At 39.7% G+C, this 27,084-nt stretch overlaps 1 protein-coding gene across 3 annotated transcripts in view; it reads right to left on the bottom strand.

Annotated features, from left to right (window-relative positions):
* Window positions 1-1,440: 1,440 nt before the first annotated feature.
* Window positions 1,441-27,084, bottom strand: part of LOC122091837 (TNF receptor-associated factor homolog 1b-like) — a 35,956-nt gene continuing 10,312 nt past the window's right edge. For 2 of the 3 annotated variants that reach the window (XM_042662005.1, XM_042662006.1), the window contains exons 7-14: window positions 26,396-26,554; window positions 25,512-25,860; window positions 25,180-25,292; window positions 19,552-19,702; window positions 4,787-5,259; window positions 4,456-4,705; window positions 3,323-3,361; window positions 1,441-3,074 (exon numbers count right to left, since the gene is read on the bottom strand). In XM_042662005.1, coding sequence (XP_042517939.1) covers window positions 1,656-3,074; window positions 3,323-3,361; window positions 4,456-4,705; window positions 4,787-5,259; window positions 19,552-19,702; window positions 25,180-25,292; window positions 25,512-25,860; window positions 26,396-26,554 — 2,953 coding nt within the window. In that variant the 3' untranslated portion in view covers window positions 1,441-1,655. The remainder of the gene's footprint in view (window positions 3,075-3,322; window positions 3,362-4,455; window positions 4,706-4,786; window positions 5,260-19,551; window positions 19,703-25,179; window positions 25,293-25,511; window positions 25,861-26,395; window positions 26,555-27,084) is intronic. The other variant, XM_042662008.1, reaches the window with a different exon arrangement.

Consider the following 27,084-nt stretch of genomic DNA (forward strand, 5'->3'; position numbering starts at 1 on the left):
TGTGGTACGGTTCGGTTATAACCGGTCAGTTTCAGTTTCAGTTCCAGTAAACAGTTTCGGTTATATTTTGACGCCCTTAGGTTAAGCACTTGTCTAATTGTTCATTTTCTTATTAAAAAATAAAAATAAGTTAGGTGCTAGGTTTCATTGAGGTCACAGGAAAGATTTGGAAAACTATTTCAAAACTTAAAATTCACCTTCGGTTGAAGCTCTTCTTTTGGAAGGTTTTGAATGGAAGAGTAATTACTAAAGATAAAATTATCAATATATTCTATTTTAATCTCATTTACTTTGTAAAGTGGAAATAAATATTTGTAATGTCAATAGTGGAAGGAAGTTCTTGTCCCATCACCATTCGAGCCAACTGCTTACCATATGAGGATTTCAACTTGAGGACTGATGACTACCATGGAGCACCATTATACTTGCACCAAAAATTAAAGAATCTTTGTAAAGTGGAAAACGAATGTCAACGGCATCTTTCTGTTTGTACTTTTCAAAACATATCTGGGTTGCGGGACCATTGGGGATGCACACAGAATACCACGACTCTTCATCTTTTGTTGAGTTGTAAGAAATTTTGGTTTGTTCCCCTTTTCTGTCCCAGTCTGATAATTGTTATTTCTGTCATATTTTTTTAGGGTGAATAATAAATTCACAGTGTATTTTAATTTCCAGTGGTTGTTATTTTTGTTATTTCTATTATTACTGCGTATTTTAATTGGTTTCTGCAAATAGTTAGTTTTCCAAAATATTGCTCCCTTCTCTTTCAGAGATATTCAGATTATTAATAAAAATGGACTGCCCCCCCGCCCCCCTCCCTTTTTTTATTTGGTGTGCTGATTCCTCAATTTACTGTGTTTTTTTCTGTTCCTCGCTATGTCAAGCTTTGAACCGATTCCCAGTTATGTTGGCTAAGCTGTTATTTTATGTAAAAGACATGTTGGCAACAAAGGCCAGAGGCATCCTACAGGGGTAGAAGCAGGCAGTGGTACCGCGGTGGCAAAAAGGGTACCAGAGAGTAGAGGTCTAAGTAGACAATGTTGAATTTGTTGTGCACTGTTATGGCCACTTCCAGTGGTGGTACATTGATATTAAAATCCAAAGAAAAAACTTGACGAACGGAGAGTTGGCTCAACAAGACCTCCATGACCCTCACCACATCATGCATTATTCTGAAAGTCTCCTTTTGGTCAAGCTGGAACAAACTCCCTGAAACTAATTCTGGGGTGGGGGATAGGGGGCTGGGGGTAGTAGGACATGCAACATGCCGAGAAAATTGGCTTGTTAGCATTACTTATAGATTGATGAACCAGTACAACTTACGGACACCATCTACATTTGATAACCAAGACCACCATCACTACACCAACCACATGGGATGGACTCCAGCAAGTCCCAAAGGGAAGCAATTGATTGCCAGAACTTAAAAAACCGATGGAATCTAGCAAGCACTTTCTCCTACATTAGAGAGACATGAAAAAAAGGCTGATGTGAAGAAAAAAGGCAGAATCACTCTTTACAAAACGTTTTCTTATGGAAGGATTACAACCTCACTCCCAAAGCCGAGAAGGGGAATTTCCAGAAATACATTATTACGACATAAGATGATGATGAATTGATCGCAGACGCACTCTTTCAGTCATGGTACCCCTTCAATGCCCATTCGAAGGACGGAAAACAGTGTAACCATTGACCCCACATGGCAAATTTGAATACTCTGGTGGTTGAAATGGGTAAACATCACCCTCGGCATTCCTCATGCTAAGCATAGATGAATCAGCACCACCCATTGGCCACTGGTTCCGCATCACCCCATCAATCTGACCATTACTATAACCAGAGAGACCAACATGCTGACTCACATCCCTTAGCCCGTCAAAGTGACTACTCGAAGAGCCATACATCCTCTGCATCCCATCTTCGCTGTAGCCAGATGGAGATGGACGGTCTAACCTACAACAGTTGACCGGGAGCCCCATGTCCATGGACGTATTCATATCAGTAGGAAAAGTTAACTGCCGACTCAAGGGGTGGTGATGCCCATTATTTGTACCATGGAAGACTGCACCGGCCTTAGCTGCCTTCCCCATGCTGTGTTCCTCATCAAGCAAGTAGTTAATGATATCAAGGTGTGGAAACTCATCTGCCGATGACCCTTGTGCTTGGCGAGACGGTAGACCAGCAGGCAACTCCTCACTAAAGTATGTCCGAGGACCACGACTGCCAGAACCATAGAAATCAAGGTTCTGACTGTCATTCAACAGGGATGGACTGCACAGTGAATTGTTTGCATCCCTTCGGGAGCACTCTTCCATCCACTGAGGTCGATTCTGCAGTATCTCTGGAGTTACAGTGCCAAAAGTGAAGCCTGGCCTAACCATGCCTTGATCCTTCTTGGTGGAAAACTGAGGTGAATGCATCAGTGAGGATGCCATCAAAGATTGGGGTTGTGAGAAGGCCGGAGAAGGAATTGCAATGGAGTTTGAGTGACGAGGTACAAAACCAGCTGTGTTTGCAGACACAGTTTTACCCATTATGGCATTTCTATAGGAATGAGGAACATAACTGTGGGTTGTTGGAGAGGGATCAGTGCCCAATCTTCCGGCTGCACTCACTGACCGTGCTAATGAAGGTGCTGTTTGAACCATGGAAACAATGGAAGCAGTGGGTCGGGGACCAGGGATCAGGGGAGCACTCGATGGCCTAGACATTGAAGAAACTTGCTGTGCCGTTGGCTTCTCTGCCGGAAGGAACACTGCTTTTGATGATGACTCAGGCCTTTGGACCTCTAATTTGGACAAATCAGGTATCTGGGGTGTTAGTGTTATCTGAGGGACCCCTTTCTCCATTTGTGTGGGGCCATTTGAAGAGGTCTCCCTAACTGGAACTGGCTCAGCTAGAGCAGTGCTGTCTGTCACAGACTTTGGCTGTGCAATGGTAGGAAAATTTATGCTGGGACTGCTAGGAGAGGACACTGATGAATCAACTGCTGTGCTCTGTTTTACAGGTCTTTCAACATCATCTTGATCTTTCACACTTAGTTTCTTTTGCAGCGAATTAACTTCTTCTTCCTGATACAAGAATCAGCACCAAACCATCAGATCAGATAGGATGTAAAACATTCCGAGAATAACTACTAGCAAATGAAATCCTTGAAGACCCATGGACAACCAAATTGAGCAGGACAGTGACTGGATCTTCCGTGGCAAAGGATGAGCTAGCTAGTACACGATAATACCAACAGCAGAAAAAGGCATACAGGGGGTATTTATGCTGATACATGATAGGTAATCAATATTTTGAAAATACCAATAGATACCTTTTCTTTTCTGCCCATCAAATTAATCGAAAAATTGACCTGTGGGTGACAATCATTTTCCAATTAAACAAGGACCAACAAAACTGAGCATATCCAAAGACAGATACAAAATTAACAAAAATAAATAAACAGTGCATCTACTTTCTAGAAAGCAAGTCAATGGTCAAAGGACACTGCAATTCACCATTATCCAATAAAACTGTCGTATCTTTGGTTATGGAAAGTATTTAAGTAAAAAACCCACAGTGGTATACCTAGATCAGGATGGGATGATAGGAAAAACCTGACTTCGCTACTCCGTGCATGACAACAGGGAATACATTCAACCCAATATTTGAAGCTTCTTGGATACTACTGATCACTTGAATCCAATCAATGGACGACTTTTTTTAAGTGGGAAGGGTGAGGATGGTGTTGAAAAGTGGATACCTTATAGCAATAACTTTCTACCTTAAAAACAATGCAGTAGACTAGTCTATTGGGATCAATAATTGAACAAAATTATGGACAGTGTGATCTCCAAGATGTACCCAACAGAATGGTCTCAATGTGCTCCATAGAGAACTATTTCAGGTCCTCCAACCCTAACTTAAGTCTACATTATAGCATGTAGATTTGTATCTATTTCCAAGGTCTAAACTTCAGTTCTTCAAGAACTTCGTATTTTGCAAAGGGAGAACAGGAATTTTTTTAGGGAGCATTTCATAATGGTGTATAAGTTTTAACTTTCATGAAAAGTTTGGTGATACATCAGAGGATATCAAAAGATAAAAAAGGGTGTAACCAATGCACAAGGCTCCCGCTAGTGGCAGGGTCAGGTGAGGCGGGCCGCCACTGCAGGGTCTGAGGAGGGTCATAATGTATGCAGCCTTACCCCCGCTTCACGGAGAGGCTGTTTCTGGACTTGAACCCAATGGAGCAATTTTACCGTTGTGGCGAGGTCCGCCCTCGATATCAAAAGATACTAATTAAAAAATTTAGAAACTTTGAAAAACAAAATTTTATAACAAGACATCTTAGAAGAAATCATGTTAATTACTAATTCTGCTATTTCACAGTAACCGTCAAAATACAAAATTTGATTTCAATCGTTATTAATTAAAAGAATAGAAAGAATATGAAAATCATTTCACCTTCTCAACCAAATGCTGCTCAAGCCAGTGTATCCGATCTTTCAAGGATTCAACAACAGCTACTGGTTCTACCTCTGGTTCAGGTTCAGGTTCAGCTTCAGGTTCAGCTTCAGCTTCAGTTTCAAGTGCTGTACAGCTGTCAGAAGCATCATTCTGGGGGCCACTATCTGATGTTGGGTCAGATGGCTGGTTACCTTCACTGCCCCAACTATTCTGGTCTTGTGTCTCCTTACCACGCCGATTCTTCCCTCTACAATTAAAGTACAAGCTCATTCAGATTGCCAAATGTTCCATCCCAAACAGAATGAGCATAGAAAGAGACATGTTTTACCTGCCAGGAGACGTCTGACTTTTGAAGTTTGGTGAGGAGTTCCCTCTATAAGGCCCGTTCATTACCACTGATGGAATTGAATCTGTAGAACATGTTGAGGAGCTGTCATCCATTACAGATGGGCTCTTCTTCTCTACTCGTCCATTGGGTACAGGTAGACTACTCATTCCACTGCTACTGGCTTCCGTCACAGGATGAATTTCTGATGCATCTGTATCCCAATTGACTGGACTAGCATCTCTGTCTTCCAAATCAAGCTGTGACTCAGCAACAGAATCTCCTATATCAGATATGTCAGAAAGATCTTCCAGTATGTCAGGCTGTTCAAGCATAGATATTGCCTGCTTTTCAGGTGAGTCCACAGTTCTCCCATCGGTATTGATCCGTTGTTGACTCTTATCTTGTACAGCCACGTTGGACTTTTCATCTCTCTCTCTATCCTTTCCTTTGCGACCACTACGCTTCTGTTTAGCCTGTTCGAGGACAACACAGAGAAGTCAGAACTTAAAGTTACTAATGATGCGGCCCTTGAAGCCCTCTGATGCAATAGCACTATCATGAATGAACCAGCATAACCCGATCTGGAAACCCAGACCAAGACGAACCGGTCACAAAACTGGCTTTTGGCCCAAGGGGGGTAAGGTAGAAGATAGCATTGCTATTATATTTTATAGCTACGTAGGGGATTTTCTTTGAGTGGTTAGTTTCCAATTTCCTAGTTTGTTTTAAGTTTCTTAATTCAGTAAGTTTCTATATAGAGTTGGATTTCTTTTTGTATTCACATATGTACCCAACAATGGAGATTAGTGAATAGATTGAATGAAAGAGACTTGGGTCTGTGTTACTGTTATTCTTGAGGTGCGACTTCTGGCCCATGTGGCCTTCTTCTTCCTTCCCTGCAATTCAAAACCTCCCTTCTCAGGTAATCACTCTTATATCTTCCTAATTCCCTTTCCCTTTTCCTGTTTTCCCTTCCTCTTTCTTCTCCATTCCATCACTAACTTCCCTTCTTCCTCCTCCTACTTTCTGTCCCTGTACATACTCTGTTCTGGGAATGATCCTGGGATCAGCAAGAGTAACATCGATCTCTCTCGTGCCTTCCTTATTCATCTACCAACTTGAAGGATAGGATTAATACCACTAGGTGACTCTTTCTATGAAGCCCCACCCTGAAACTCTGATGGACTTGTGAGAACCAAGTCCCAACTCTAAACTGGTTCTCCTACTGACAGTTGTGACTGCAGAACAGTTTCTCCTTTATTTCCCTGACTTGTTGAGGCTGTTAGTACTTGATTTTCACAGGATCAACAGTATCAATTATATCCCTAAAGCCCCAACTCATTTGGACCTCTCATGAAGGAGATCTCTTCTTTAAAGCAGGTCCTCCCTGCTGCTGGTCTTTTATTGAGAGGTTGAAGACATTTTCTACCACAATATTAATAAACCCTATTTTCTATACTTACCCAAAACCCCCTCTATTTCTTAGTTTAGTTCATTCATTCCCCTCCCTATTACTAGTTTCCAGAATTAACCCACCACTTAGATATTGCCTCCAGTTAAAACCCCAACTTTTTCAGCATATTTTACAATTTTGCAACCAAACTCCTAATTTGAGTAATTTAGTAATTTTGGGGACCAACCTACAAGGACCCATAATCAGGGTTTTAGGACCCGTGGTTGCATCACCCTAATTCCCCAAATCAGAATCTATGATTAATTAGATTGCTAACAAGCCCAGGTCTAAATGTGTTTAACAAGGATTTAATGTACTGAATCTGCTGAGATATAAATCAGATCTGGCTCCAGCACATGCAACAACCAACTGACAGAGAAACAGCCTATAGGTAGGAGGGTAAGAAAAGAAATAGAGGAAGAAATGAAGAGGTCAGTATAGCTGCCTGGGGAATAAACTAGATTAATAGCAGGGGAAGAACAGAGAAATTGATCTGCATAGTATAGTAGGAGTGAACAGTACTTTGAAGAAAGAGACGAGAGGGAAAGGGGAGAAGAGTTCTCACAGTTCTCAATTTTCCACTAAAAAATGTCTTCTTCATTAACTATCATATTTTTCTTTAAGAGAGGGGGGGCTGAACTTTTATAGAAAACAGGAAATAGAATTCCACTAGACTTCAACTTCTTAACAAAAGTAAACTAAATGAACTACAAGGACTCTTATCTTAATACAACAACAACAAAAAACTCAGCCTTAACCCAACTTAATGGGGTCGGCTACAAGGATCCGTGCAAAACAAAGAGATGCAGTTGGGCAAAGGAATTTTTAGTTACCTTTTTATGTTTGATTTACCTCTTTTTATTAAAATAGCTTGGGAGTCAAGTTTTATGTGATTTGGATTCCATATTTGTTTCAGTTTTAGAATAGGAAAGTAAGTTATTTCCGAGTTTTTAGACAGAGTTTTGCACCCAATGATGGGACTGGATTTTTTGAAGAATTGAATGAGTATTTTGGGTGAAACCATGGCTGCCGTGCACGCTTCCCCTCCCTGCCTCTCTCTGAAATTCTCTCTTTATTTCATCTTCTTCTTTCTTAATCTTCCTTATTTCCTGCTGTACTCCCCTTTTCTGGAACTACTCTGTTTCTGGCGACATTTGCAACCCTAATCAAGCTCTTAGATCTCCTTAGTGATTGATCTGTTTGGGCTGAGATCTTGAGCAAAGGTAGCCCTCTCCTAGACAACCAAAACCCCTGAAAATCATACCTGGATGTGCCATCAGCTGTGCCAACCAAAACCTGCAACCGAAGAACTGCAAGTCTACCGCCAGTTCTTGAATCAGAACTTCCCTGTTGACTTCTGGGTGGTTGTTTCAAGTCATTGGTTATACGAATCAAGAGAGAACTGCAAGGCGATCCTTCATCTGCAATTACAGCCCCAACTGATAGGTATCGAGGGAGCTCTTGTCGTTCAAAGCCCTAGCCACCCGCTGGTTTTCTCTCCGGTTGAGTTTAGTGAGAAGGAAGAAGACGGCCCCTTTTCTATTTGACTTTTAAAGGCAGGTTTCTGTTATTACACTTAAGCCCCTGTATTGCTAAATGTGTTCTATTATTCCCCTCACCTTATGGAATTCTAGAACACCCCTCCACTTTCAAGTTTTAACTCCATTTGACCCCACTACTTATCCCCTTCACTTTAAGGGTTTGAATTGTTCCTGAATTTACAAAATTGCCACTCGACCATTAATTTGAGCTATCTATCACTCTTATGGGCCCATAAGCGATCCAATTCTGATTTTGGAACCCGGATCAACATCACAAAGTAGGGGAAAATGGATAAAATAAGTAAATAGAAAATGATAAAGAGGAATGACAAGGAGATGAAAGTAAGAGGGAAGAGTCGTAGCCCAGCAAGATAAGAGAAGCTCAGCTAAATGGGGTCGGCTACATGGATCACTGCCCTCCAATAGGCTCTATCCGAGGTCATACTTGGGACAAGACCTAGATTACGCATGTCATTCCTCACAATTTCTATGTTCATTTTAGGTTTGCCTCGGGATCTTTTGGCTCCAGTTGTTATCATATCACTCCTCTTTACTAGAGCATCCCTAGGCCTCCGTTGAACATGACCATACCACCTCATGACTCTTATCTTAATAAAACCCCAAAATAGAAACTAAAACCAATTGGACTCTACTACTCAAGACAAAACCAACAGCTAAAGAATGAACCCAAAAGATCCCTATAAGAACTACTGTAAGATAAATCCTAATCTCTAACGGGCATCACTACTAACTAAAATATTTATTTTCGTAAACTCATTCAAACCCCACTTTTGGGTAACGTAAAATTAGGACACTGATATCCTATCCTACAGTAAGAATCAATATACTGCCTGACAGGAGGTCTGACCAATGATTCCAGCAACACTCCAACAGGGAAATCACTCAGACACAAACTTACAAGGCTACTGATATAAACATTAACGCACCAAACACTATAGGGTCTAGGACACAATGATAAATTAACCAACTACAAAAAAAAAAAAAATAGGACAATGCTTGGCTTGAACAGTCAACAGGACACAAAGTGAGCTAAAACCTCAGAATTAAAAAGCGTTCCAGATTTAGCATGAGACCACTATGATGGACCAGATATTCCAGTTGAAGGTAGCCCCTGTTGAGGGGATAAATTTCTGAAAATATCAGCCTCATCTGATGGATGAATACAGAACTATGGAAGAACTCAGAATTAGAAGGTTAGATATCAAAATAGTAACTAATGGACTATGGACAACAACAAACCCAACCATGCGAACGTCAGCTCCAAACTGCAATTGAAGGGAGATTCCATGGAATGTGTTTGGCTGTCAAAATATTATCACAAGTTGATAGTTGGATCTCCAGCTCCTGGGTCTTGAAGATCTCAGCAAAAACATACCAGAGATATTGAACGGCAGGGTATAGCCTTGCCTTCTTCTGTCAGCAACTGATAAAGCAGTAACAGAACACTTTTCTAAGAAACAAACAAATATTCCAGAAGCAGCAGAAGGCCTTCGAATGGGTCTCAGATGTGAAGGTCACAGAACAGAAAATAGAAACTGAAGAATTGATTAGATAAAATAGGAATAAGATGGGGAAATAGGACAGTCTCTCACAGACTAGGCATCTCAGCTCAAGGCATCTCACCTCACTGCATATCACAACTCTTGGTCAAAACCAGGAATTATCAACTTCATTAAATCGTGGGGAGGAGTCCCTCCCAATGGTCCATTACATATATAGTGAATGTTGCTAATAGCAAAATAGAAAGTCCATTACAACTCACTATTGGGACTTGTACAGTAATAAAAACGAGATGCTAACTCAGAAATAGAAACAACAAATATAAAGATGACAAATAAAATCTCAGCTAATCTATTCCCCACGATCTGATTTTGAGTGAACCAGTAACACCCAACCCAAAAGGGTTGGCCCAAAGGCCCATGAGCCTGGCCCACTTAAGTGGTAACATCGACCTGACCCCTCAGGTTCCTGTGGCAATATTTCTGGCCCAGGAACCTGCCTATTTAATCAGGCCTCATTCATCCCATTACAAACAAATTTCAAAAGAGTTAAAAGCCTATACCTAGTAGATATTATAATAGGACCAATTTTTGGAGTTTGGACAGGTGGTGCATTATGTAAGAGTGTACAGGAAGATATGAAATGAATATTTATGTAATATGCGGGCTTAGTCTAACACTACTAGCGTACTAGTGTCAAATAAGGGGAAAAAACATAGCCAAAAGGAAAAAAGACAAAACCCTGACATTAATTGGAGATGTGCATTAATTTATACACAGCAACCCTCCCACATGTAGATGATGTATAAAGATGTTTATACATCATGAGTATACATCTATTTTATACACATACACAACGCTACAGTTTAAGGATAACTCATTCTGACACTTCCCTGCATGCTAAACAGCGTGTATCATAAGAAGCCAATTAACCCGAAAAGGGAAAAAGAAAACGTAAATGCAGTCTTATAATAGCAATTGTTGGGTATGAGAGCAGGGAGATATAAATGACCAACTAGTCTACGTAAACCTTTACTTGTGACACAAGAACTGCTTAAGGTCAAGTCCAATTACAGAATGCATGTAACATAACATTTTTGCCAATGTGCATCCAAAAAGAAAGTCACATTTGTCTCTGCATTCCCTTTCCAAGTAACATAACATATGAGCCGACTTATTTTAGGTCCCAACTCCCAACTAGATAAATGCTTAAAATGATTTTTCTCCATATAAGAACTCTTTCTTTCTTAATATCATGGTTCAAAAATTGCAGAAATATCAGCGGAACTTTGGACATTTTGCTAATTTCAAAGTCTCCGAGACAAAATTAAGGGATCGACATAAAAACTGAAATTTCAACCTCATACAATACGGCTTTTGGGGTTCATAAAAGAAAATGTTTTGAGAGTCAAAATCTCAACCAGAACTCATAAGTTTCGCATGTTTCGACTGCATGAAGGAGAAAATTCTCTTTTTTGCTAATTTTTGCCACCTCAACTCCTTTGTGGACAACCTCTTCTCCTACCCGTCCCGCCACCCGAACATGCTGGCAACACCATCAAATCACACCCGAACATGCTGGCAACACCATCAAGTCACATTGGCTCAATTGCTGGTTCTTCACTGTTTAGTAGCCTATAGGATAGGTTAGCTTCAGTATGTAGATGAGGTCATTTACAAGGCAGTTGTGGAGGACAATGTCGTGGCCTGCATTTTTCATACAACCAGAGAAAAATTGGCGTCGGCACCATCTGTCCATGAGTAGGGCTCGATCCTCCACATCATAGTTTGCAGTATTAGACCTTAGGATGGTCTGAGGGGGTCCACATAGGAGTATTCTTGAGACTTGGGACTTGGGAGTTGAGACTCTATGAGTCTATGTTACATGTACTTTGTACTATTTCATAAGTAGAATGAAGACGGAGAATATGGTGTGTAACTTTAGCAATTCGAGGACTGATACCGAAGTGTTGAAACTTGAGGAAAGAGATTACAAAAAGAGATTGTTTCAAATAGTTGGGGTCAACCATAAACAAGTAAGGTGAGATAGATGATGTTTTTCACAGAATTAAAGTAGAATGGATGAAGTGGAGGTGCATCTGGAGTGTTGTCTGATCTACGTGTTCCTCCAAGGCTTAAAGGAAAATTCAACAGAAATGTCGTAAGTCCGGCTATGTTGTATGGGGCGGAGCATTGGGCAGTCAAGAAACGTAACATAGATAAGTTGAGTGTAACAGGGATGAAAATGTTGAGATGGGTGTGCGGCAAAACTAGGAGAGATAGAGTGAGGAATGACAAGATAAGAACTGATTTGGAAGTGACCCCGATTCAAGACAAACTCCAAGAATGCGCTTAAGGTGGTATGGTCATGTACATCGAAGGCCTTAGGATGCTCCAGTAAGGAGGAGTGGTCAAATCCACTGGGAATGAGCCTAAAATGATCATCGATGAGTTCATAAAGAAAGACATGCAGAGACTAGATCTAGATCCTAGTATGACTTCAAACAGAGCTGTTTATAGGGCAAAGATCCATGTTGTCGATTGCGTTTAGGTAGGATGTCCCAGAGGTGTTGCACTGCTTCGTTTCTTTTGTGTCGATTCCCCTTTTTCTCTTTTCCTATTATCTTTTGCTAGGGCGGATCCATGTAGCTGACCCCATTTAATTGGGAAAAGACTGAGTTGTTGATGATGTTGTTGTTGTGGTTGTTGTATGTTTCGTCAATCACAAAGCATAATTTATTTTTTTTACTTGCCTTTTCTGTCTTCTAGTACTAAATAAATGTGTAGAACAGGCAACCTACAATAAGGTTCGGCACATACTGCCAACCAAGGGTGCAAATCCAAACCACCAATTTGTGTGCCTTTTCTTGCAATATAAAGGTTTACATATGTTTATACAAACTAACATAAGGTTTCCCTGAAGTATCCAAGCTTCATATGACCATTTTCCCTCTGAAATAGCCAGTAGGAACATACTGCAAAAATTGCACTGTTTTGGCAAAGTTTCAGTAGATTTAGGTCATTTCGGTCAGGCCAAAACGAGACCAAAATACAAGTTTTTGAAGTATGGTTAAGATCCCAAAAATATTTGCAAACAAAGATCTGGAAGTTTGCTGTAAATTTACCAACCCAAAGCCAGCAAACTTTCATTGGTTTTCGGAAACCAATTACCCACTACAAGGGGAAGCTCTTTTTTTTCCATTTCACCCTCATTGGAAAATCACCTTTGTAACTTTTCCAATTTGTTTCCAATCACATTTCTTATCAAAGCTATCCTCCTAAGTAGAAATAACCAGTGCTTCATCCAGTTCTAGTTTACTTGCATCTTCTCCACGATTAGATTCAACTACAAATTGATAATGTTGGGGACACCACTGAGCATTGGGAATCATGGAAAAAGAATGCTAACTTGACATCAGAGCACCAAAGCAACAATGCACACCTTCAAAACTGCTCGCTCTCATCTTATTCGATCCCTAATGATATTCTCATCTTCAAACTGCCCCTAAGCTCAGATATCCATCAGACCCATATCATGCCCTCCTATGCTTCTATGTGGTAAATTCGTTCTGGGTCCAAAAACTTAGAAGGTACAGAAGACGAAGAAAGTCTCGTCAGCATACTGTAACAAGGGAAGTCCATGGAGGATCATGATTGGGTTTACAAAGATGGCTCAAGGTCTCTTGGGCCTGAACCTGAACTCCCACTTCTCCACCGATTTCTTTTTGCTTCATATTTCCCTGGATTCAGTAAAAAACTATCTTAGAACCTCAAATATAACAGTGAAAGAAGATAAAAGATCTCCAGGTCAAACAATGAGAAAATTCACCCGGTGAATGGTGAATGGTGAATGGTGAATGGTGAACCATTGTCTAATGATCAGAAACAGGATGCTAATAAATCCTAAACCAACAATATCCATCAAAACCCATAGAATCCTTATGATCTTAAGCCATATCATCATCAAACTTACAAGTTATTCCTCTCTATAATGCTTCAAATCTTCCACACCATCCCTTTTAGGAACATGTCATAACAAGGAGCATGAATGAATTGCACCACCAGGTGTATTTCCACAAAAATCATAGTAGGTGACAGCTAGGCACCACTGCAGCAACAAGGCAGGCTTTGAGGGCCCAGTTGAAGTAGATCGAGCCTGCAAAAGAACGGGACCACTGGTTCCATCGAACCAGACCAGCCAGCCCAATGTTGGCCCATCAAGCCAACCCAAAACCAGAAATTACTGTTTACGTGATCAGTAATTTGGACCCTTGTTGTTTCCTTTTTGTGCTAACAAGTAGCCAAAGTCAGTTCATTATTCTAGAAGAGTCCTATGGTCTTATGTTAGTTTCTTAGTGAACAAGTTAGTATTTAGTTGTTAAAATTAGTCAAGTCTCTATTTTTGGTTTGTTTCTAAATAATAAGGCTGCACCTAGTCTATATAAGTGAGACCATTGTAATCAATTTAACAAGTTAATGAAGTTTATTTCGAGATGGCTTATGTTGTTTTGCTGTGGGATACAGTTGGGTGAGGCCCTAGGTGAGATGCCTAAACTTGAGGACCCCCCATCGATTCTCTTTTCTTATTCTTATTATCTTCTTTATTTCACTGCTGTGAGAGAGTGTTTGAGGAACTATTGAAGGTGATTTGAAGTCCAGAAGACAGGCCTATAGATCAGGTAGAAATATATCCACAGGTCAAGGATCGATTTCTCCATTGTCAAGGTTTTGGAAACTCGGATTGAAGTCCATATCTCCCAAACCAGCCTGCAGTTCAAGCTCATCTTTTGAAAAATGCCTAGACAGGTTATAAGGTATATTCATTCCAATTTTGAGGATCATCTGATGCCAGGAACCCTAGTTTCTGAAGAGTAGTCAAAAGTTTCCTAATTCATGTCGACAACATAACTCTCAATTCAACCATCGGAATTGTCTCATCTTTTGAGGGTTTGTTGACTCATATAGGACCTTCATCTACTCCAAGTTTTAGATCCATCTGAGCTATGGTGATGTAGCTCGCAGGAACAAGGCCCCAAAACTAGTCCAGACAGGTTGTGAGATGCGACTGCTATGGGAGGCAGCCTAATCTGATGTGGCTTGGTTCTGTTGGTGTATGATGTCTTGTATTCCGTCGCAGTTTAATCCAGGGAGTACTGGTGCAGCACCTAGACCGCTGTCCTGCCTCGTAAAATCCGTGTGCATTGTTTGTTCTCTTTTTCCATTATCTTCTGCATCGTTTTAGGGTTGCGTTTCTACAGGTTCTTGGTTTTTAATTGGTTCAACTCAAGGGCAGCTAGCGTGGAGAAGACTTGAAGAAGATTCTCTCTTGATTCGTGGGCCCCATGGCCAGCTCGCATGGAGGAGTTTAAGCTGCAAGATTTTAGGAAATCTTTTATTGATGTAGTTTCCATTTTCATATTTCCTTGTAATAGTTAGGAATATATTATCTAGTTAGTTTCTAATTTTAGTTTTCACTTTAGAAAGTAGGAATTCTAATTTATTGGGTTTCCATCTTTGTAAAAGGGAGGGATTTGATTTGATTTGTAATTAGTTTCCAAATAGGATATATCTAATTATAAGGCAATTCCTTTCCTTTCCCTTCCATGCAAGGAAGGACTCAATTTTGTAATCGATTTAAAGTTTATAAATAAAGGAAGAATGTTGATCTACAACCCACGATTGAATGAAAAAAACAAAGGAGCTTTGTGCTACAAAACTGTGAGCAGGGTTTAAAATATCGGTCTGTATCGTACCATATCGGCCCTTACCGATACAATATATGGAATTTTTAAAACCCTTTTGTATCGATATGTATCTTACGATACATACAGATACACCACCGATACGATACGATACACACCGATACTCTATGAAAATTTCAAAATCGAAGTGAAATGTATGTTTCGATATGTATCGGTACGTATCGGTGTGTATCGGCATGTATTGACCGATACACTAATACGGTCATAAAATTGCCGAGATGGGTAATTTTTCAAAAAAACAATTTCTTGATGTGTTTTTGTTCTAAAGTTGCTGCCAATCATTTTTCTCTTTAACTAAAGTGGAAATCAAGATTGGGAACAAGGATTTTACATTTATGGGACAACTACAAACCTTGGATTCTTATTGCGACTCTCAATTTATTATTTATGCATAATACATGTTATATATAGCTTTTTTTTAATTTTTTTTTATGCAAAAGTGTATAAAAAGTGTTTCATATCCATTTATGTGCGTATCTTTAGCGTATCTTAGCGTACCTCTGATACGATACTATACCCTCCGATACGTATCTTAATTTTGGCCGACCGATACCAATACTTTAATCCTTGACTGTGAGATGCAGTGCTGCAAGAGACAGCTTAGGTGAGATGCCCTAAGGAAGAGTGAGATACTCGACCCCACCTATCCCCCTTCCCCCTTCCCCCTTCCCCATCTATATTCTTCTGTTTATTTTTTCATCTTTAATTTATGTTACTAGTTTCCAGCAAGACCATCAAATTTGGTTTTCTTGACAGCAAGTTTCTTGGAGATTCTATCAGCTACTAGAATATCAATCCTACTGCAGGGTTGGTTCTTACCTAGAACTCACTCCTACATTATGGTTTGTGAGATCTCAATTTTATCCTACTTCAGCCCAGATTTTCAAATCCTGCCTGGTATTAGGTCCTTTGTGATCTAGTCTTACATCACTAGTCTTCAGCCCCCTGCTCCACGCTGAAAAAATATGGTGCTCACCTAGGCGAAATAAGTGTCGAGGTGGCTGCCATCCCCGCCATCAAGACCCCATGTTTGTCCTTTGACAACTCCTATAAGTCTCAAACCATTTTTTGGGATGAGAGGTTGGCATATTTCACACTAATTTATTTGAAGGGCCTTCCTTAAATTTTTTCTGCACCTACTTGAACTATAAAATGTAGCTATGTTAATTGTAATATGACATATGGATCGCACTCTAGTTCAACGCCAAGGGGAAAACTTAAAACTAGAGGGCATAGCTTCTATAGAGCATATGACTTTCCATCAGGAACACATGATGGAGTCAGATCTTCCTCTAGGGTTTTTCATGAGATACAACAATGTTGTTGACTTTTAAAATTTGATTGTTGTAGACTTTCAGAATTCTTCAGATATAAATATAATCAATAACAACATAATCTTGCAGAAAAGAATGGGAAACAAGGCAAATGGAGATAGTTATAAAAGCGGTGTCTAGGCAATAAGGCGGTTCAGCCTCGACTGGCGCCTTGGTCTCCTAGGCAACCAAAGCATTGCCGCCTTGTTGGTGCCAGATAAAACTTTGCCTATCCTTCACGGCCTTGGTAGCTTTACCACCTTGGTAACTTTGATGAGGATGCTTTGGAACCATGGTTTTAAGTATCGGTGCGTATCGTGCCGTATCGGTAGGCATCGGCACGATACATACCGATACGCTACGGGGAATTTTGGGCCCCCTTTTACGTATCGTTGTATCGTGCGTATCGTACCGTACCGTACCGTATCGGTACCGATACTCTACGATTCGAACTTTTAAAAATCTGGAAATTCCCGAGAGTATCGGTACCGTATCGGTATGTATCGAGCCGTATCGTACTGTATCGGTACCGTATCGACTGAAAATATGAAAATTCCCGTGAATGTGCCTTTTATTGTTTGAACAAACACTTCAAACTCTCACCAATAGTTTTCTATATTTCTCTTCTTTCTTCCCCTTTGATTCACACACCTTTTTGGAGACTCAAATGGTAGATTGAAAGAAACATTGTCGAAGTGAATGGTTCAAAGAAGGAGAAAAACATAGTCCAAGAAGAACCTTGAACTTGAAAGTTGAAAATTTTGAATAGTAAGTTCTTGAATCTTTACTCACTTTTTTCAACTTTAACCTTAGATTTTCAAGTTTTTTTACAAATCTAAGGTTCATCATAGGGGTGTCAACCGGTCGGGTCGGTTCGGTTTCGATCGGGCTTAATCGGGCTTAAAGACTTTCAAAGGCTACACCGTGTCCGCCCATTTAACTAATCGGACTTAGTTATTGAGGGCATGGTACACTTTATATTCGGTCGGTCGGCCTCGGGCTATAATCGGGCTACCTTAATCGGGCTTTAGTCGGGCCTTAATTGGGCTACGGACATGTTTAATGTTAAACGGGCTTTAACCGGTTTTTAAACGGACCCTCTTTAAAATGTGCTCTTATATTCCGGCCCACTCATGCAAACCCAAAAAAATGACAATAAATTAATAAATGATACCAAATATAACCATTATTTAAAATATGAACATGTTTTTACTTTTTAGTTTTTTACTTTCTAATTTGGGGGGTAAAATAGGTATTCTACAATCATTAAAGGGTCGGGCTAGGCCAGTGCACAATAGGCCGGTCTCGATCGGGTGTTAAACGGTCGGTCTCGGTCTGGCGCCCGACGGTCCAAGTAGCAAAACCAAGACCGACCGTTTATAAACGGGCCGGGCTCAAGCCCAACACGTTTAATAAACGGTCGGTCCCGATCGGTTTAGTCGGTTCGGGCCACGAATTGACACCCCTAGTTCATCATACTTAGAATCACATTTTGTGCATCATTATTACATTAAATCATTGGATTTATAAGGATTTACAAACTTTTTTCAAGAGAAAATGAGGGTTTCAATTTATTTCAAATTTCTTAGATCTACTCATGCTCAATGATTAAAAATGTTTAGATTTTTTATATGTTATGTAAAAACAAGTGTTCTACAACTTCCATGGAAAATTTTGATTTTTCTCAAAAAAATATATTTGTCTATCAATACCATACCCTCATCATTTTGAACATTTTCAACTCAATATATTTGTCTATCAATACGATACCCTCCACTTAAGTATTTATGCATTCTACATGTTATATATAACTTTTTTTAACTGTTTTTTTTATGCAAAAGTGTATAAAAATGTGTTCCCTATCCATTTATGTGCGTATCTTTAGCGTATCTTAGCGTATCTCCGATACGATACGATACGATACCCTCCGATACGTATCTTAATTTTGATCGACCGATACAGCGACCGATACCGATACTTTAATCCTTGTTTGGAACAGAGAGCTACCACAAAATGATGTAGATCAAAGCAGGATGAACAAGACAAAAAACACCGTTCATGCAGTTACTGCTCACATGGGTGCTTGTTCACAAGATAATGTTCACGTGAACAGTGCTGTGGGGGGGGTCCAATATCGACAGTTGGCTTGGGTGGGATGCTGCTAATAGTTGTAGAATATTATATATTTCAGAAGTTTCTATTTTCTAACACTATTTAGATGCCTTGGACAGCAAGCTACAAGAAGTGGACAGTTGTTAGAAGATTTATTTCCTTTTAGCTTTGTTCCTTTTTTTTTATAACAGTATATTGTCTTTCCTTTTCGGTTAGTTAATCTATGGCAAGCAAGCTTAGTAACTTTCATTTTTGTTTCCTTTTTTTCTTATGTTTCTGTTTTCTTCCTTTCTTTTGAGGCAAGCAACCTTGCCTATATAATCGTTAGTCCCCAACAATTTAATGAAGATTGAAAGCTTGCTTTTGTGCAAACCATCGTCCTGAGAGAGTCCATGTTAGGTGAGATGCCTAAGCTGAGACAGCCATTTACTCCTATCCCCCTTCTATCCATTGATTCATCTTCTTATCCCTTTCTTAATCTCTGTTTGCTGTGCATAACTGAGGCCATCCGATTCCGATAGCTACTGGAGTCCTCATTGAAGTCCTCCACTGGTTGCTGATCTGCTGCCGATCAGATTGGCATTCTTCTTCATTCATTTCAAGTGATGATATCTACCAACACTGTCACCAGTCGCTGCCTATATTTTGAAGGACCAAACAACATCTCAGAGCTTCCCTTCGATGGAGGTTTCAAGCCCATCTAAGGATCTGATACATGATATTTGACTTTGTTACTAATTCTGTCCTCTTGTTTCGATTTTGCTTCCAAGTTGATAAATATACAACAGGCCAGCAGTTGTGCCTGAGGTTTGGAGGACCTACTCACCTCCACAGAACCTATATTCGATAGGAGTTTGAGGTCCATCAAGTGGCTGCTTGTTGATATTCTGGTGTTCTTGAAATTTCTGGGTTTTATGACCTAACCTTGGTCTTTGATGATTGCTGCCAATACTTAGATAGCAGACCTGATTTGTTTACTTTATTTGGAGTTACTTGTTGATCCTAACTGGAGTTGGGTAGTCCTACCTAGCCTTACATTACAAAAATATTTTGAGAAATAGGACCTGTTTTTTCTTAGAGCGCTTGTCCTTCTCAGCAGCTCCACGTTTGGCCTTCTGTTCATGTTCAGCTTGGCCAGCTGCCTCTTCCTCACGTATGAGCTCCTCCTGCCTCTTCAAAGCAACAGCTTCCTGGTATGCAACTTCAATTCTATTGCTGCAGTATCAAAATATCTAACTAAATTTAGCAGCTTCTTTTTCCAAGTACCTCAAGTTACCAAGAAAAATAAATTGAATCAAATGATCTACAACAGACCGTATGAAACTGGAAAGCAAAAACATAAGCAAACAGAATAATTTCAAAGTAAACACAAAATAACAGAATATGAACAACACAGTCTAGTTTTGGATTGGCCATAGGACATTTCAGAATTGGACAGTAAAACAGATGAAAAAATTGAATTAGCTAGCATTTAACATCATTTTGTCCACAAGTGTTCCACTTTTTTTTCTGTCAAAACAGTAAATATTCGGATCATTCCTTTCACAATTAAAAGGTTTATGCAGACGTACCAGGCTCAACTTGAAAATCTAGACGAGTTCCAAAATATGAACTAACTCCTTCGAATCAATCATTAACTATATTTGACCATATCCCCCCCCCCCGGCATTGAAAACTTAAAACAGAATCTTTTAGGAACTATAGAATGTAAACTTGCAGTGTACAAAAAGAATTAATACCAATTTCCTTTTGAATATATATATATATATATATATCTAGAGAGAGAGAGAGAGAGAGAGACAGATTTGGAATAAGTTCAGCAATCCCCATTGGAAGATACAAGGGGAGGACACAGGACGCAATCACCTGCCTGAAATTTTTCTATCCTTTATATGTGGCTTGCGGCAAAAAAGTGTGTAGGCTCAGGATTTAGACTCTTAGTGTCAAGCCGCGAGCCATCAACCCGTTGCAGGGTTTCCTTACCCTCCAACCACCCCCCCCCAAAAAAAAGTGGCAGAGTTTAATGAAGCTGCAGTTGTAACGTATAAGTGTTGGATACCTGGGCCCTTTATTTTACCTTAAATATTGGTATATGACATGGCACAACATGGGTATCAGAATGGGATGCATCTGGTCCTTCAAATTCTTACCCATCCTTTACTTTTGATTTGTTTGGACGGAAAATGAACTTGCCACTCACACACCACACTTAACTTGAATTATTAATCATGGAATGTGTCCGGTCCTGCAAATCCTTACCCATTCCTTTACTTTTGATTTGTTTGGAAGGAAAACGAAACTTGCCACTCACACACCACACCAAACTTGCATTATCACAAGTCATGCTCTTCAGGCCAAAAATATGTAGACTTTTTGGTAGCCAAGTATATTTAAATATCTTTTGTGCCTTCAAATAGTGGAATGGCAGAACTGGTTATCAAATACAAACCAATTAGTAGGGTCAAGGCTCAATTGATTTGAGCTGTTAAATACTTGCATTTCAAGTTCCCAATGTCAAATTAATATTTTTTGGTAACTGTTGTCATTGTTGTACATAAATTGTAAATGCATCTTATTAACTTGCTTTATCACAAGGAAATCATACAAAATTGTAATGACTAATACATCCCGTATCCATACCTAGTTTGTAGTTCCAAATCAGCACCCACACCCAAACTGCTGGAACAAGTCTTAGAAAATGCAGCATTTTTCTCCTTCAATATGTTCTCAAACTGGGTGCATAAGGGAGCTGATGCAGAGGCTCTAGAATGGTTGGACCAATACAACTGGCTTTGGAAACCCAAACCTAAATGGGACCGAGCCAATTGGTCTAACAAGGGCTGGTAAGAACTGATTTATTTGTTTTCAGGTTAACATTGCAATTTCCATATCATTTTATTTTCTTCTGTTTAGGATTAGATTATATAGAACATAGGAGATCCAGTTTGAGTTCAAAGTTAGTTTTCGTTTTACAATGAAGTTAGGAATTTTTTTTTTCTTTATATGCTGGGATGTAATTCATTGATCATACAGAATGGAATGAATGAAGCTTGTTGGAGTGTGAAACTAATATTGTCTGGCGCCCGGTGGTTCCTTCTTTCCTCCCAGGTTGGGTTCTCCACCCCAATCATTTTCCCTTCCAGGTTCTTCTTATCTCAGGTACGGTCCTCCTTTTTTGTTTTATTCAACCTTTCCTCCTTATATTAATTTATTTTCTTCCCCATTATCTTTTCTATACACAATACCCTGTTTCAGATGATCTATCAGTCCCTCACATTGTGGGATTAGTCTCTCTTTTCTCCTGTCCCATTTTTTTTGGTACTGATTCTATTCCCTAGGGCAACCTGAGTTCTAGAGTTTAAATCCAAACTAATCTCCCTGCTAAGAGAAAAAATTCAGAACTCAACCTGTTTCTTCTTCTAACACTAGACCTAGGTTGCAGAATATTTTTCTGCCTTATCCTTCAGTCTATGTGGCTATGATTGGCTGGAATCAAGAGGCTTTAGAGTCGATTACTTCATACTAAAATCTTGGCTTGGCTGCACTCTGAGTCTATTGCAAGCTGGTCTCATTCCACTGGACTGTGCGTTGAGAGGTTGTCTTCAACCTCTCCCACGACATAATATAAGCCCATTCATCTTCTCCTTAGCCCTTGAAGTCCTATCCAGATATATCCAATTTAGCACGGATCGGCAACTTATCTCCCTCATTCCTAACTGCAAGGCCCTTAAGCTATCCCATCTCGCTTTTGCTGATGATCTCATGATCTTTTCTCCAAAGCAAATATTGTTTTGATTTTATGTCCTGTGTTGCACCAATTTGAGGGGTTGTCGAGCCTGGATCAATCTCCTGAAATCTCACTAGTTCTTGGCAGGGGTCTCTAATTGTGGACAAGGCCAGTCTAATTGCGAAGACAGGGTTCTCCTTAGGCCATCTTCCAGTCAAGTACTTGGGTTTGCCTTTGATTCCGGCCAGGTTGACATCTCATCACCATACTCCTATGTTAGATCTGATGAGTAAGAGGCTCCAACTTTGGAAGGGCAAAGCTACTTTCCTCTTATGCCAATTGTCTGGAATAGATCAGATATGTCCTTCAGTCTTCTTACATACATCGATCTAGTATTTTCGGGTTACCTCAGTCCTTCATTAAGGCATTGGAGTCCCCCATGTGTGCCTTCCTTTGGAAACTCACAAGATTCCTTCACCCTATGAGTTGGGCTGCAGTTTGCCTCCCTAGGGATGAGGGAGGTCTTAGCTTGAGATGAATCAAAGAGGTTAATTTTGTTGGTATTCTCAAATTGATCTGGAAGCTTGTGGCTAAGAAAAAAAGTATTTGGGATTACTAGGTCAACTAAGGCACCATTTGACAACGTTCCGCTTCTGTTGTTTCTGCGTTTTCTTGTTCCCAGAAACAGAGAAACGACCTAAATAGCATTTGATAAAGTCGTTCCGTTTCTCTTGTTTTTAGAAATATAAATCAAAATTTATATCAATTTCTATTCCTAGAAACACAACTAGCGAAACAAGTCATACATGTTTCGTCGTTTCTAGAAACGACTTTGGACGACAACCATTGTAAAAAGACCAATAAAATTCCTCAATCCCAAAAGCAGTGAAAGAAAAGCCATCGAAGGTCGCCTTCTTTAGCTGCAGAAAGATGATCAAGTCCCAAAAATCCATTTCAAGAAACAGGTTTATCAAACACCCAACAATCGAAAAGTCGTTTCGGCTGTTTCTGGGCACAGAAACGACAGGAACGTTGTCAAACGGTGCCTAATAACTTCATCGTACTGATTCTATATGGACTACTCCTTCTATTTCTAATGCTTCGTGATCGGGTAAAAGATTTTGAAACTTAGGCCTATTGCTCTTGGTGCCACTTCCGAAAAAATTGATGATTGTGCCTCCACCTGCCTTTGGATAGATAATTGCCACCCCATGGGCGTTCTCCTACACTAAGTCGGCGCACGAACTATTTACAATTTAGGTTTCACCGTTTCAATAAGTAGTCATTAAATGCAGATATCATTCAACATGATGATTGGGTCCCTCCCCCTTCCTCTCCCTCGCACCGTCTAGAATGCCTTGCCATCCATTCCCACAAGGCCTCATAGGGGAGATATCATTGCCTCGTCAGCCTCTTCTTCAGGCCTATTCAGCTCCAAATTGGCTTGGGACCTCATCAGAATTCGCAGTCGTTTGTCTCCTTGGCACAAGCCAATTTGGTTCAAGAGCTGCATCGCCCTGTCACAGCTTCACTGTTTGGTGGGCCCTCTCCAACTTCCTCCTAACACAGTCCTTTCTCATTTATCATGAGATTCTTGTCCCTTCTTCCTACTATCTTTGTTGAAATGTTGTGGAAGATGTGGACCGCCTTTGTTTGCTTTCCCCTTCCCGCTTCAGTTTGGAAAAGGTCTCCTGGAGTCCTAGGTAAATGTTGGCCAAGGAGAAGAAGGAATTCTCCCATTCGTGAGGGAATGGATCTGAGTGGATATAAGCTTTGGTGATAAGTCAATATGTGACATGGTCGAAAAGCTTACCTTTGGTGCCGCCATTAGCTATATTTTGACAGAGCGTAATCTCAATTATTCTCAAGAGATGGTTCTCTAGCTCAAGATTCTTCAAGAAGATTTGGAAGTCCATAGCTTTAGATGCCAAATCAAGCTATTTTTAGTCCCCTCTAGTTGCGTTGATTCCCCAGATAACAAGCTTATTGTTGTGCCCTGGGACCTGCCCATCTCCTTACTGCAAGCCTCTGCCTACTCTCCCTGATGGTCGGGTGTTGCTTGGTTTAATATTGTTTTCCTGCATTGTTTTTTTCTTTTTCCACTATTCTAGGGACTCCTTGTATCTATTTCTCCTTTTGGTAGTGAATTTGTAATTCACCCCAAAAAAAATACCAATAACAAATGTGTCAAAAATAAAAGCGACGATCCCCATTGACTCACAATGTATAAGCAAACGATGTTTTTGCCTCCTTTAGACACAAAACACACCTGTTCCAAGATGCATCCCAGTATTTATTAGGTTGTCCACAGTAAAACGCATTTTCTAAGACGTGAACCCATATTAAAGCTTCTATATGGGGTAAACTCCCCGACCCAAACCATATTTAGAGGGAAGGTTGCTCCACCTCTCATAAGGTAAGCCATATAGTTGAGATTCATCCTCCATCCAAGCACTGCTGTCTCTCACTAAAGGGTCAGATTGAGCACCATGGATCCATCTGATAAAATGACAAGGTGTCCTCTTTTTACATTTTAGACCTTGATAACATCTCCTTAGTAAATTACAACAAGAAAGAGAAAAGTACATGGCAAGGTTTAGAGAACTCTAATTGATTAAGGAACTACAGTCTACAGCAAAAGCCAAATGTTAGACAACAAAGTTCAGTTGCCAGGAAAATATAACTGCCCTGGAAATTAAATTGCAAATTATTCATAAATTCTTGTCCACTGCATTTTTTGTTTGAATATAGGATACTCTGAGTTCTGACGTCTAGGACTAGGAGCACAAATATTTAAATCGCCCACAATCCATTAACTAGCAGAGGAGTTGAGCTTGTCCACAACAGTAAGAAGGTTTTACAAGTAACAACAATAAGGTATCACTGAAAAGCTTCACGCCTCAAAAAGCATGAATTAAGTGCTCAGAAAAGTGGACAGCAGAAACACATACTGCAAGTAACTTACCTGAAAATATGGGCAAGCACAAAAATTTCTACTGTCCTCCGACCAAGTTCTGTCAGACGCCTTTCATCACGCTCAATGGAATCTTTGTTGGAGTCCTCTCCCGAACTCCCATCCTACACATAATTTAGGTAAAATATCAGCAAATATTTTTTGTCATAAATTTTGCACTTCTCGATGCATTCCAAGTAGAAATAGCACAGTTTCTTGATTCCACAACTACCAAGAAACCAATTCCCAATACATTGTGCAGTGTTGATGCATTATAATAGAAGCAGGGGGAGAGATTAGCCCTCCCTCTACTTTATCATTATACTATGAGAATAATAGCTTACCTTTGTACGATTTTGAGGACCTTTCTCATCCTTCGGAGGCAGTGGCTCCAAAGCAGCCCTTTCAAGTAGTAGTAACACATCATCTCCCAAAATGAATATGCCTTTCTCTACCCGAACAATGGGATCTGGTGTTTCTTCATTTTCTGATTGTTTTGCTCTCCCTTTCTTGCTCTTGCTCTGGCCCTCAAGAGCCTTCAAACCACTATAGAGTGAATCCATTACCAATGTAGAGGTAACTTCCTTCTCTATAAAAAAATGCTTCACAACCACCTTCAAGATCACATCAGTTTTCTCCCTGGACATGCGACGCCTCGCATTCTGGTCAACTCCTAACCAGAAAGCGCAGAAGCTGCAACCACCACAAACATAAACATCCCTTGTTAAATAGTACAGACCAAATTCAACATAGTGAAGTTTGATCATCTGATTAATTACAGGCAAGTAAGAAGCAGGACATGATAGAAAACTTCAGTTTGCAAATAAACGGCTAATATACCAACAACAATACTACTGCAAATTAGCACTAGTTGGAACAGGTGAATAACAACTAATAAAACATGAGAGAATAAAATCAAAGAAAAATCTCCAACACGGTAAAGATACTGCAGTCTCCTTACTGGAGTTGTCTGGTCCAAAAGATGGAGTTGTCTGATGTAAAAGATGCACATTATAGAGAAATGTGGATGATTAACAGGAAATATATTTCCTTTAGAGAATCCTGAGAAATCATTCACATGAATCAAAAAACAAAACAGCTTTGGCAGCTCATAAGATATTCTCCTGAATTGATATAGCTTGTCTGTTTCTAATGGTGATAAATAAAACCAAATACCTTTTACAATTTGTTTAGGATGAAAGATACTGATAACAGAAACATAATCTACCTTGACCATCTCACTTTGTCCTCAATCAACTTCCCAAGCTTGCCTCTCCTCTCCTCCACAAAGCGCCGACAAATTTGTTCAACGTTAGTTAGATATACTCGAACAAGTTCTCTCCTATACAAACAATCAAGGCAACGAAAAGGGCGATCTGCTCTCTCCCTGACATACAGAGAAAAATAGAGATGATAAAAGGAATTTTTTAGGAAATGAAGGTAAAATAGTGTAACCATTCAAAAAATTGCTCAAATCTAGGATATTATTTAACCAAGATACATTTTAGGGATTTGTCTCTTTCTTGAAGTTTCAACCCAAATGTTTCTTTGCAATCTTGTCGTGAAAGCATAGATGAGTTTGGGAGAAGTTTGAATCTCCAAAGATTTGTAAGTTCTACAAATCTGAGGCGTTCTAGCAATTTCGACTCATTTCATAAATTCTGATTTCAGACTTATTTTTTACTCAAAATTGGTATTTTATATGAAAGAATGTAATACTTAGAGGAAATTCTTGACATTTCAATCATGTTATTTCACTCAATCCGAGCAAATATTGTATTTTTTATATTCTGCATGTGCTTTCGTTTAGGTGTCCTAAGAAACCAAAATATTTTTCTGAATTTTGACAATTATGATTTAAATTTCGAACAATTTTCATCAATCATCAGCAAACTAACTAAACAAAAAACTATGGTA

This window comes from Macadamia integrifolia, chromosome 10 (genome assembly GCF_013358625.1).
Source record: "Macadamia integrifolia cultivar HAES 741 chromosome 10, SCU_Mint_v3, whole genome shotgun sequence".
NCBI classification, from domain to species: domain Eukaryota; kingdom Viridiplantae; phylum Streptophyta; class Magnoliopsida; order Proteales; family Proteaceae; genus Macadamia; species Macadamia integrifolia.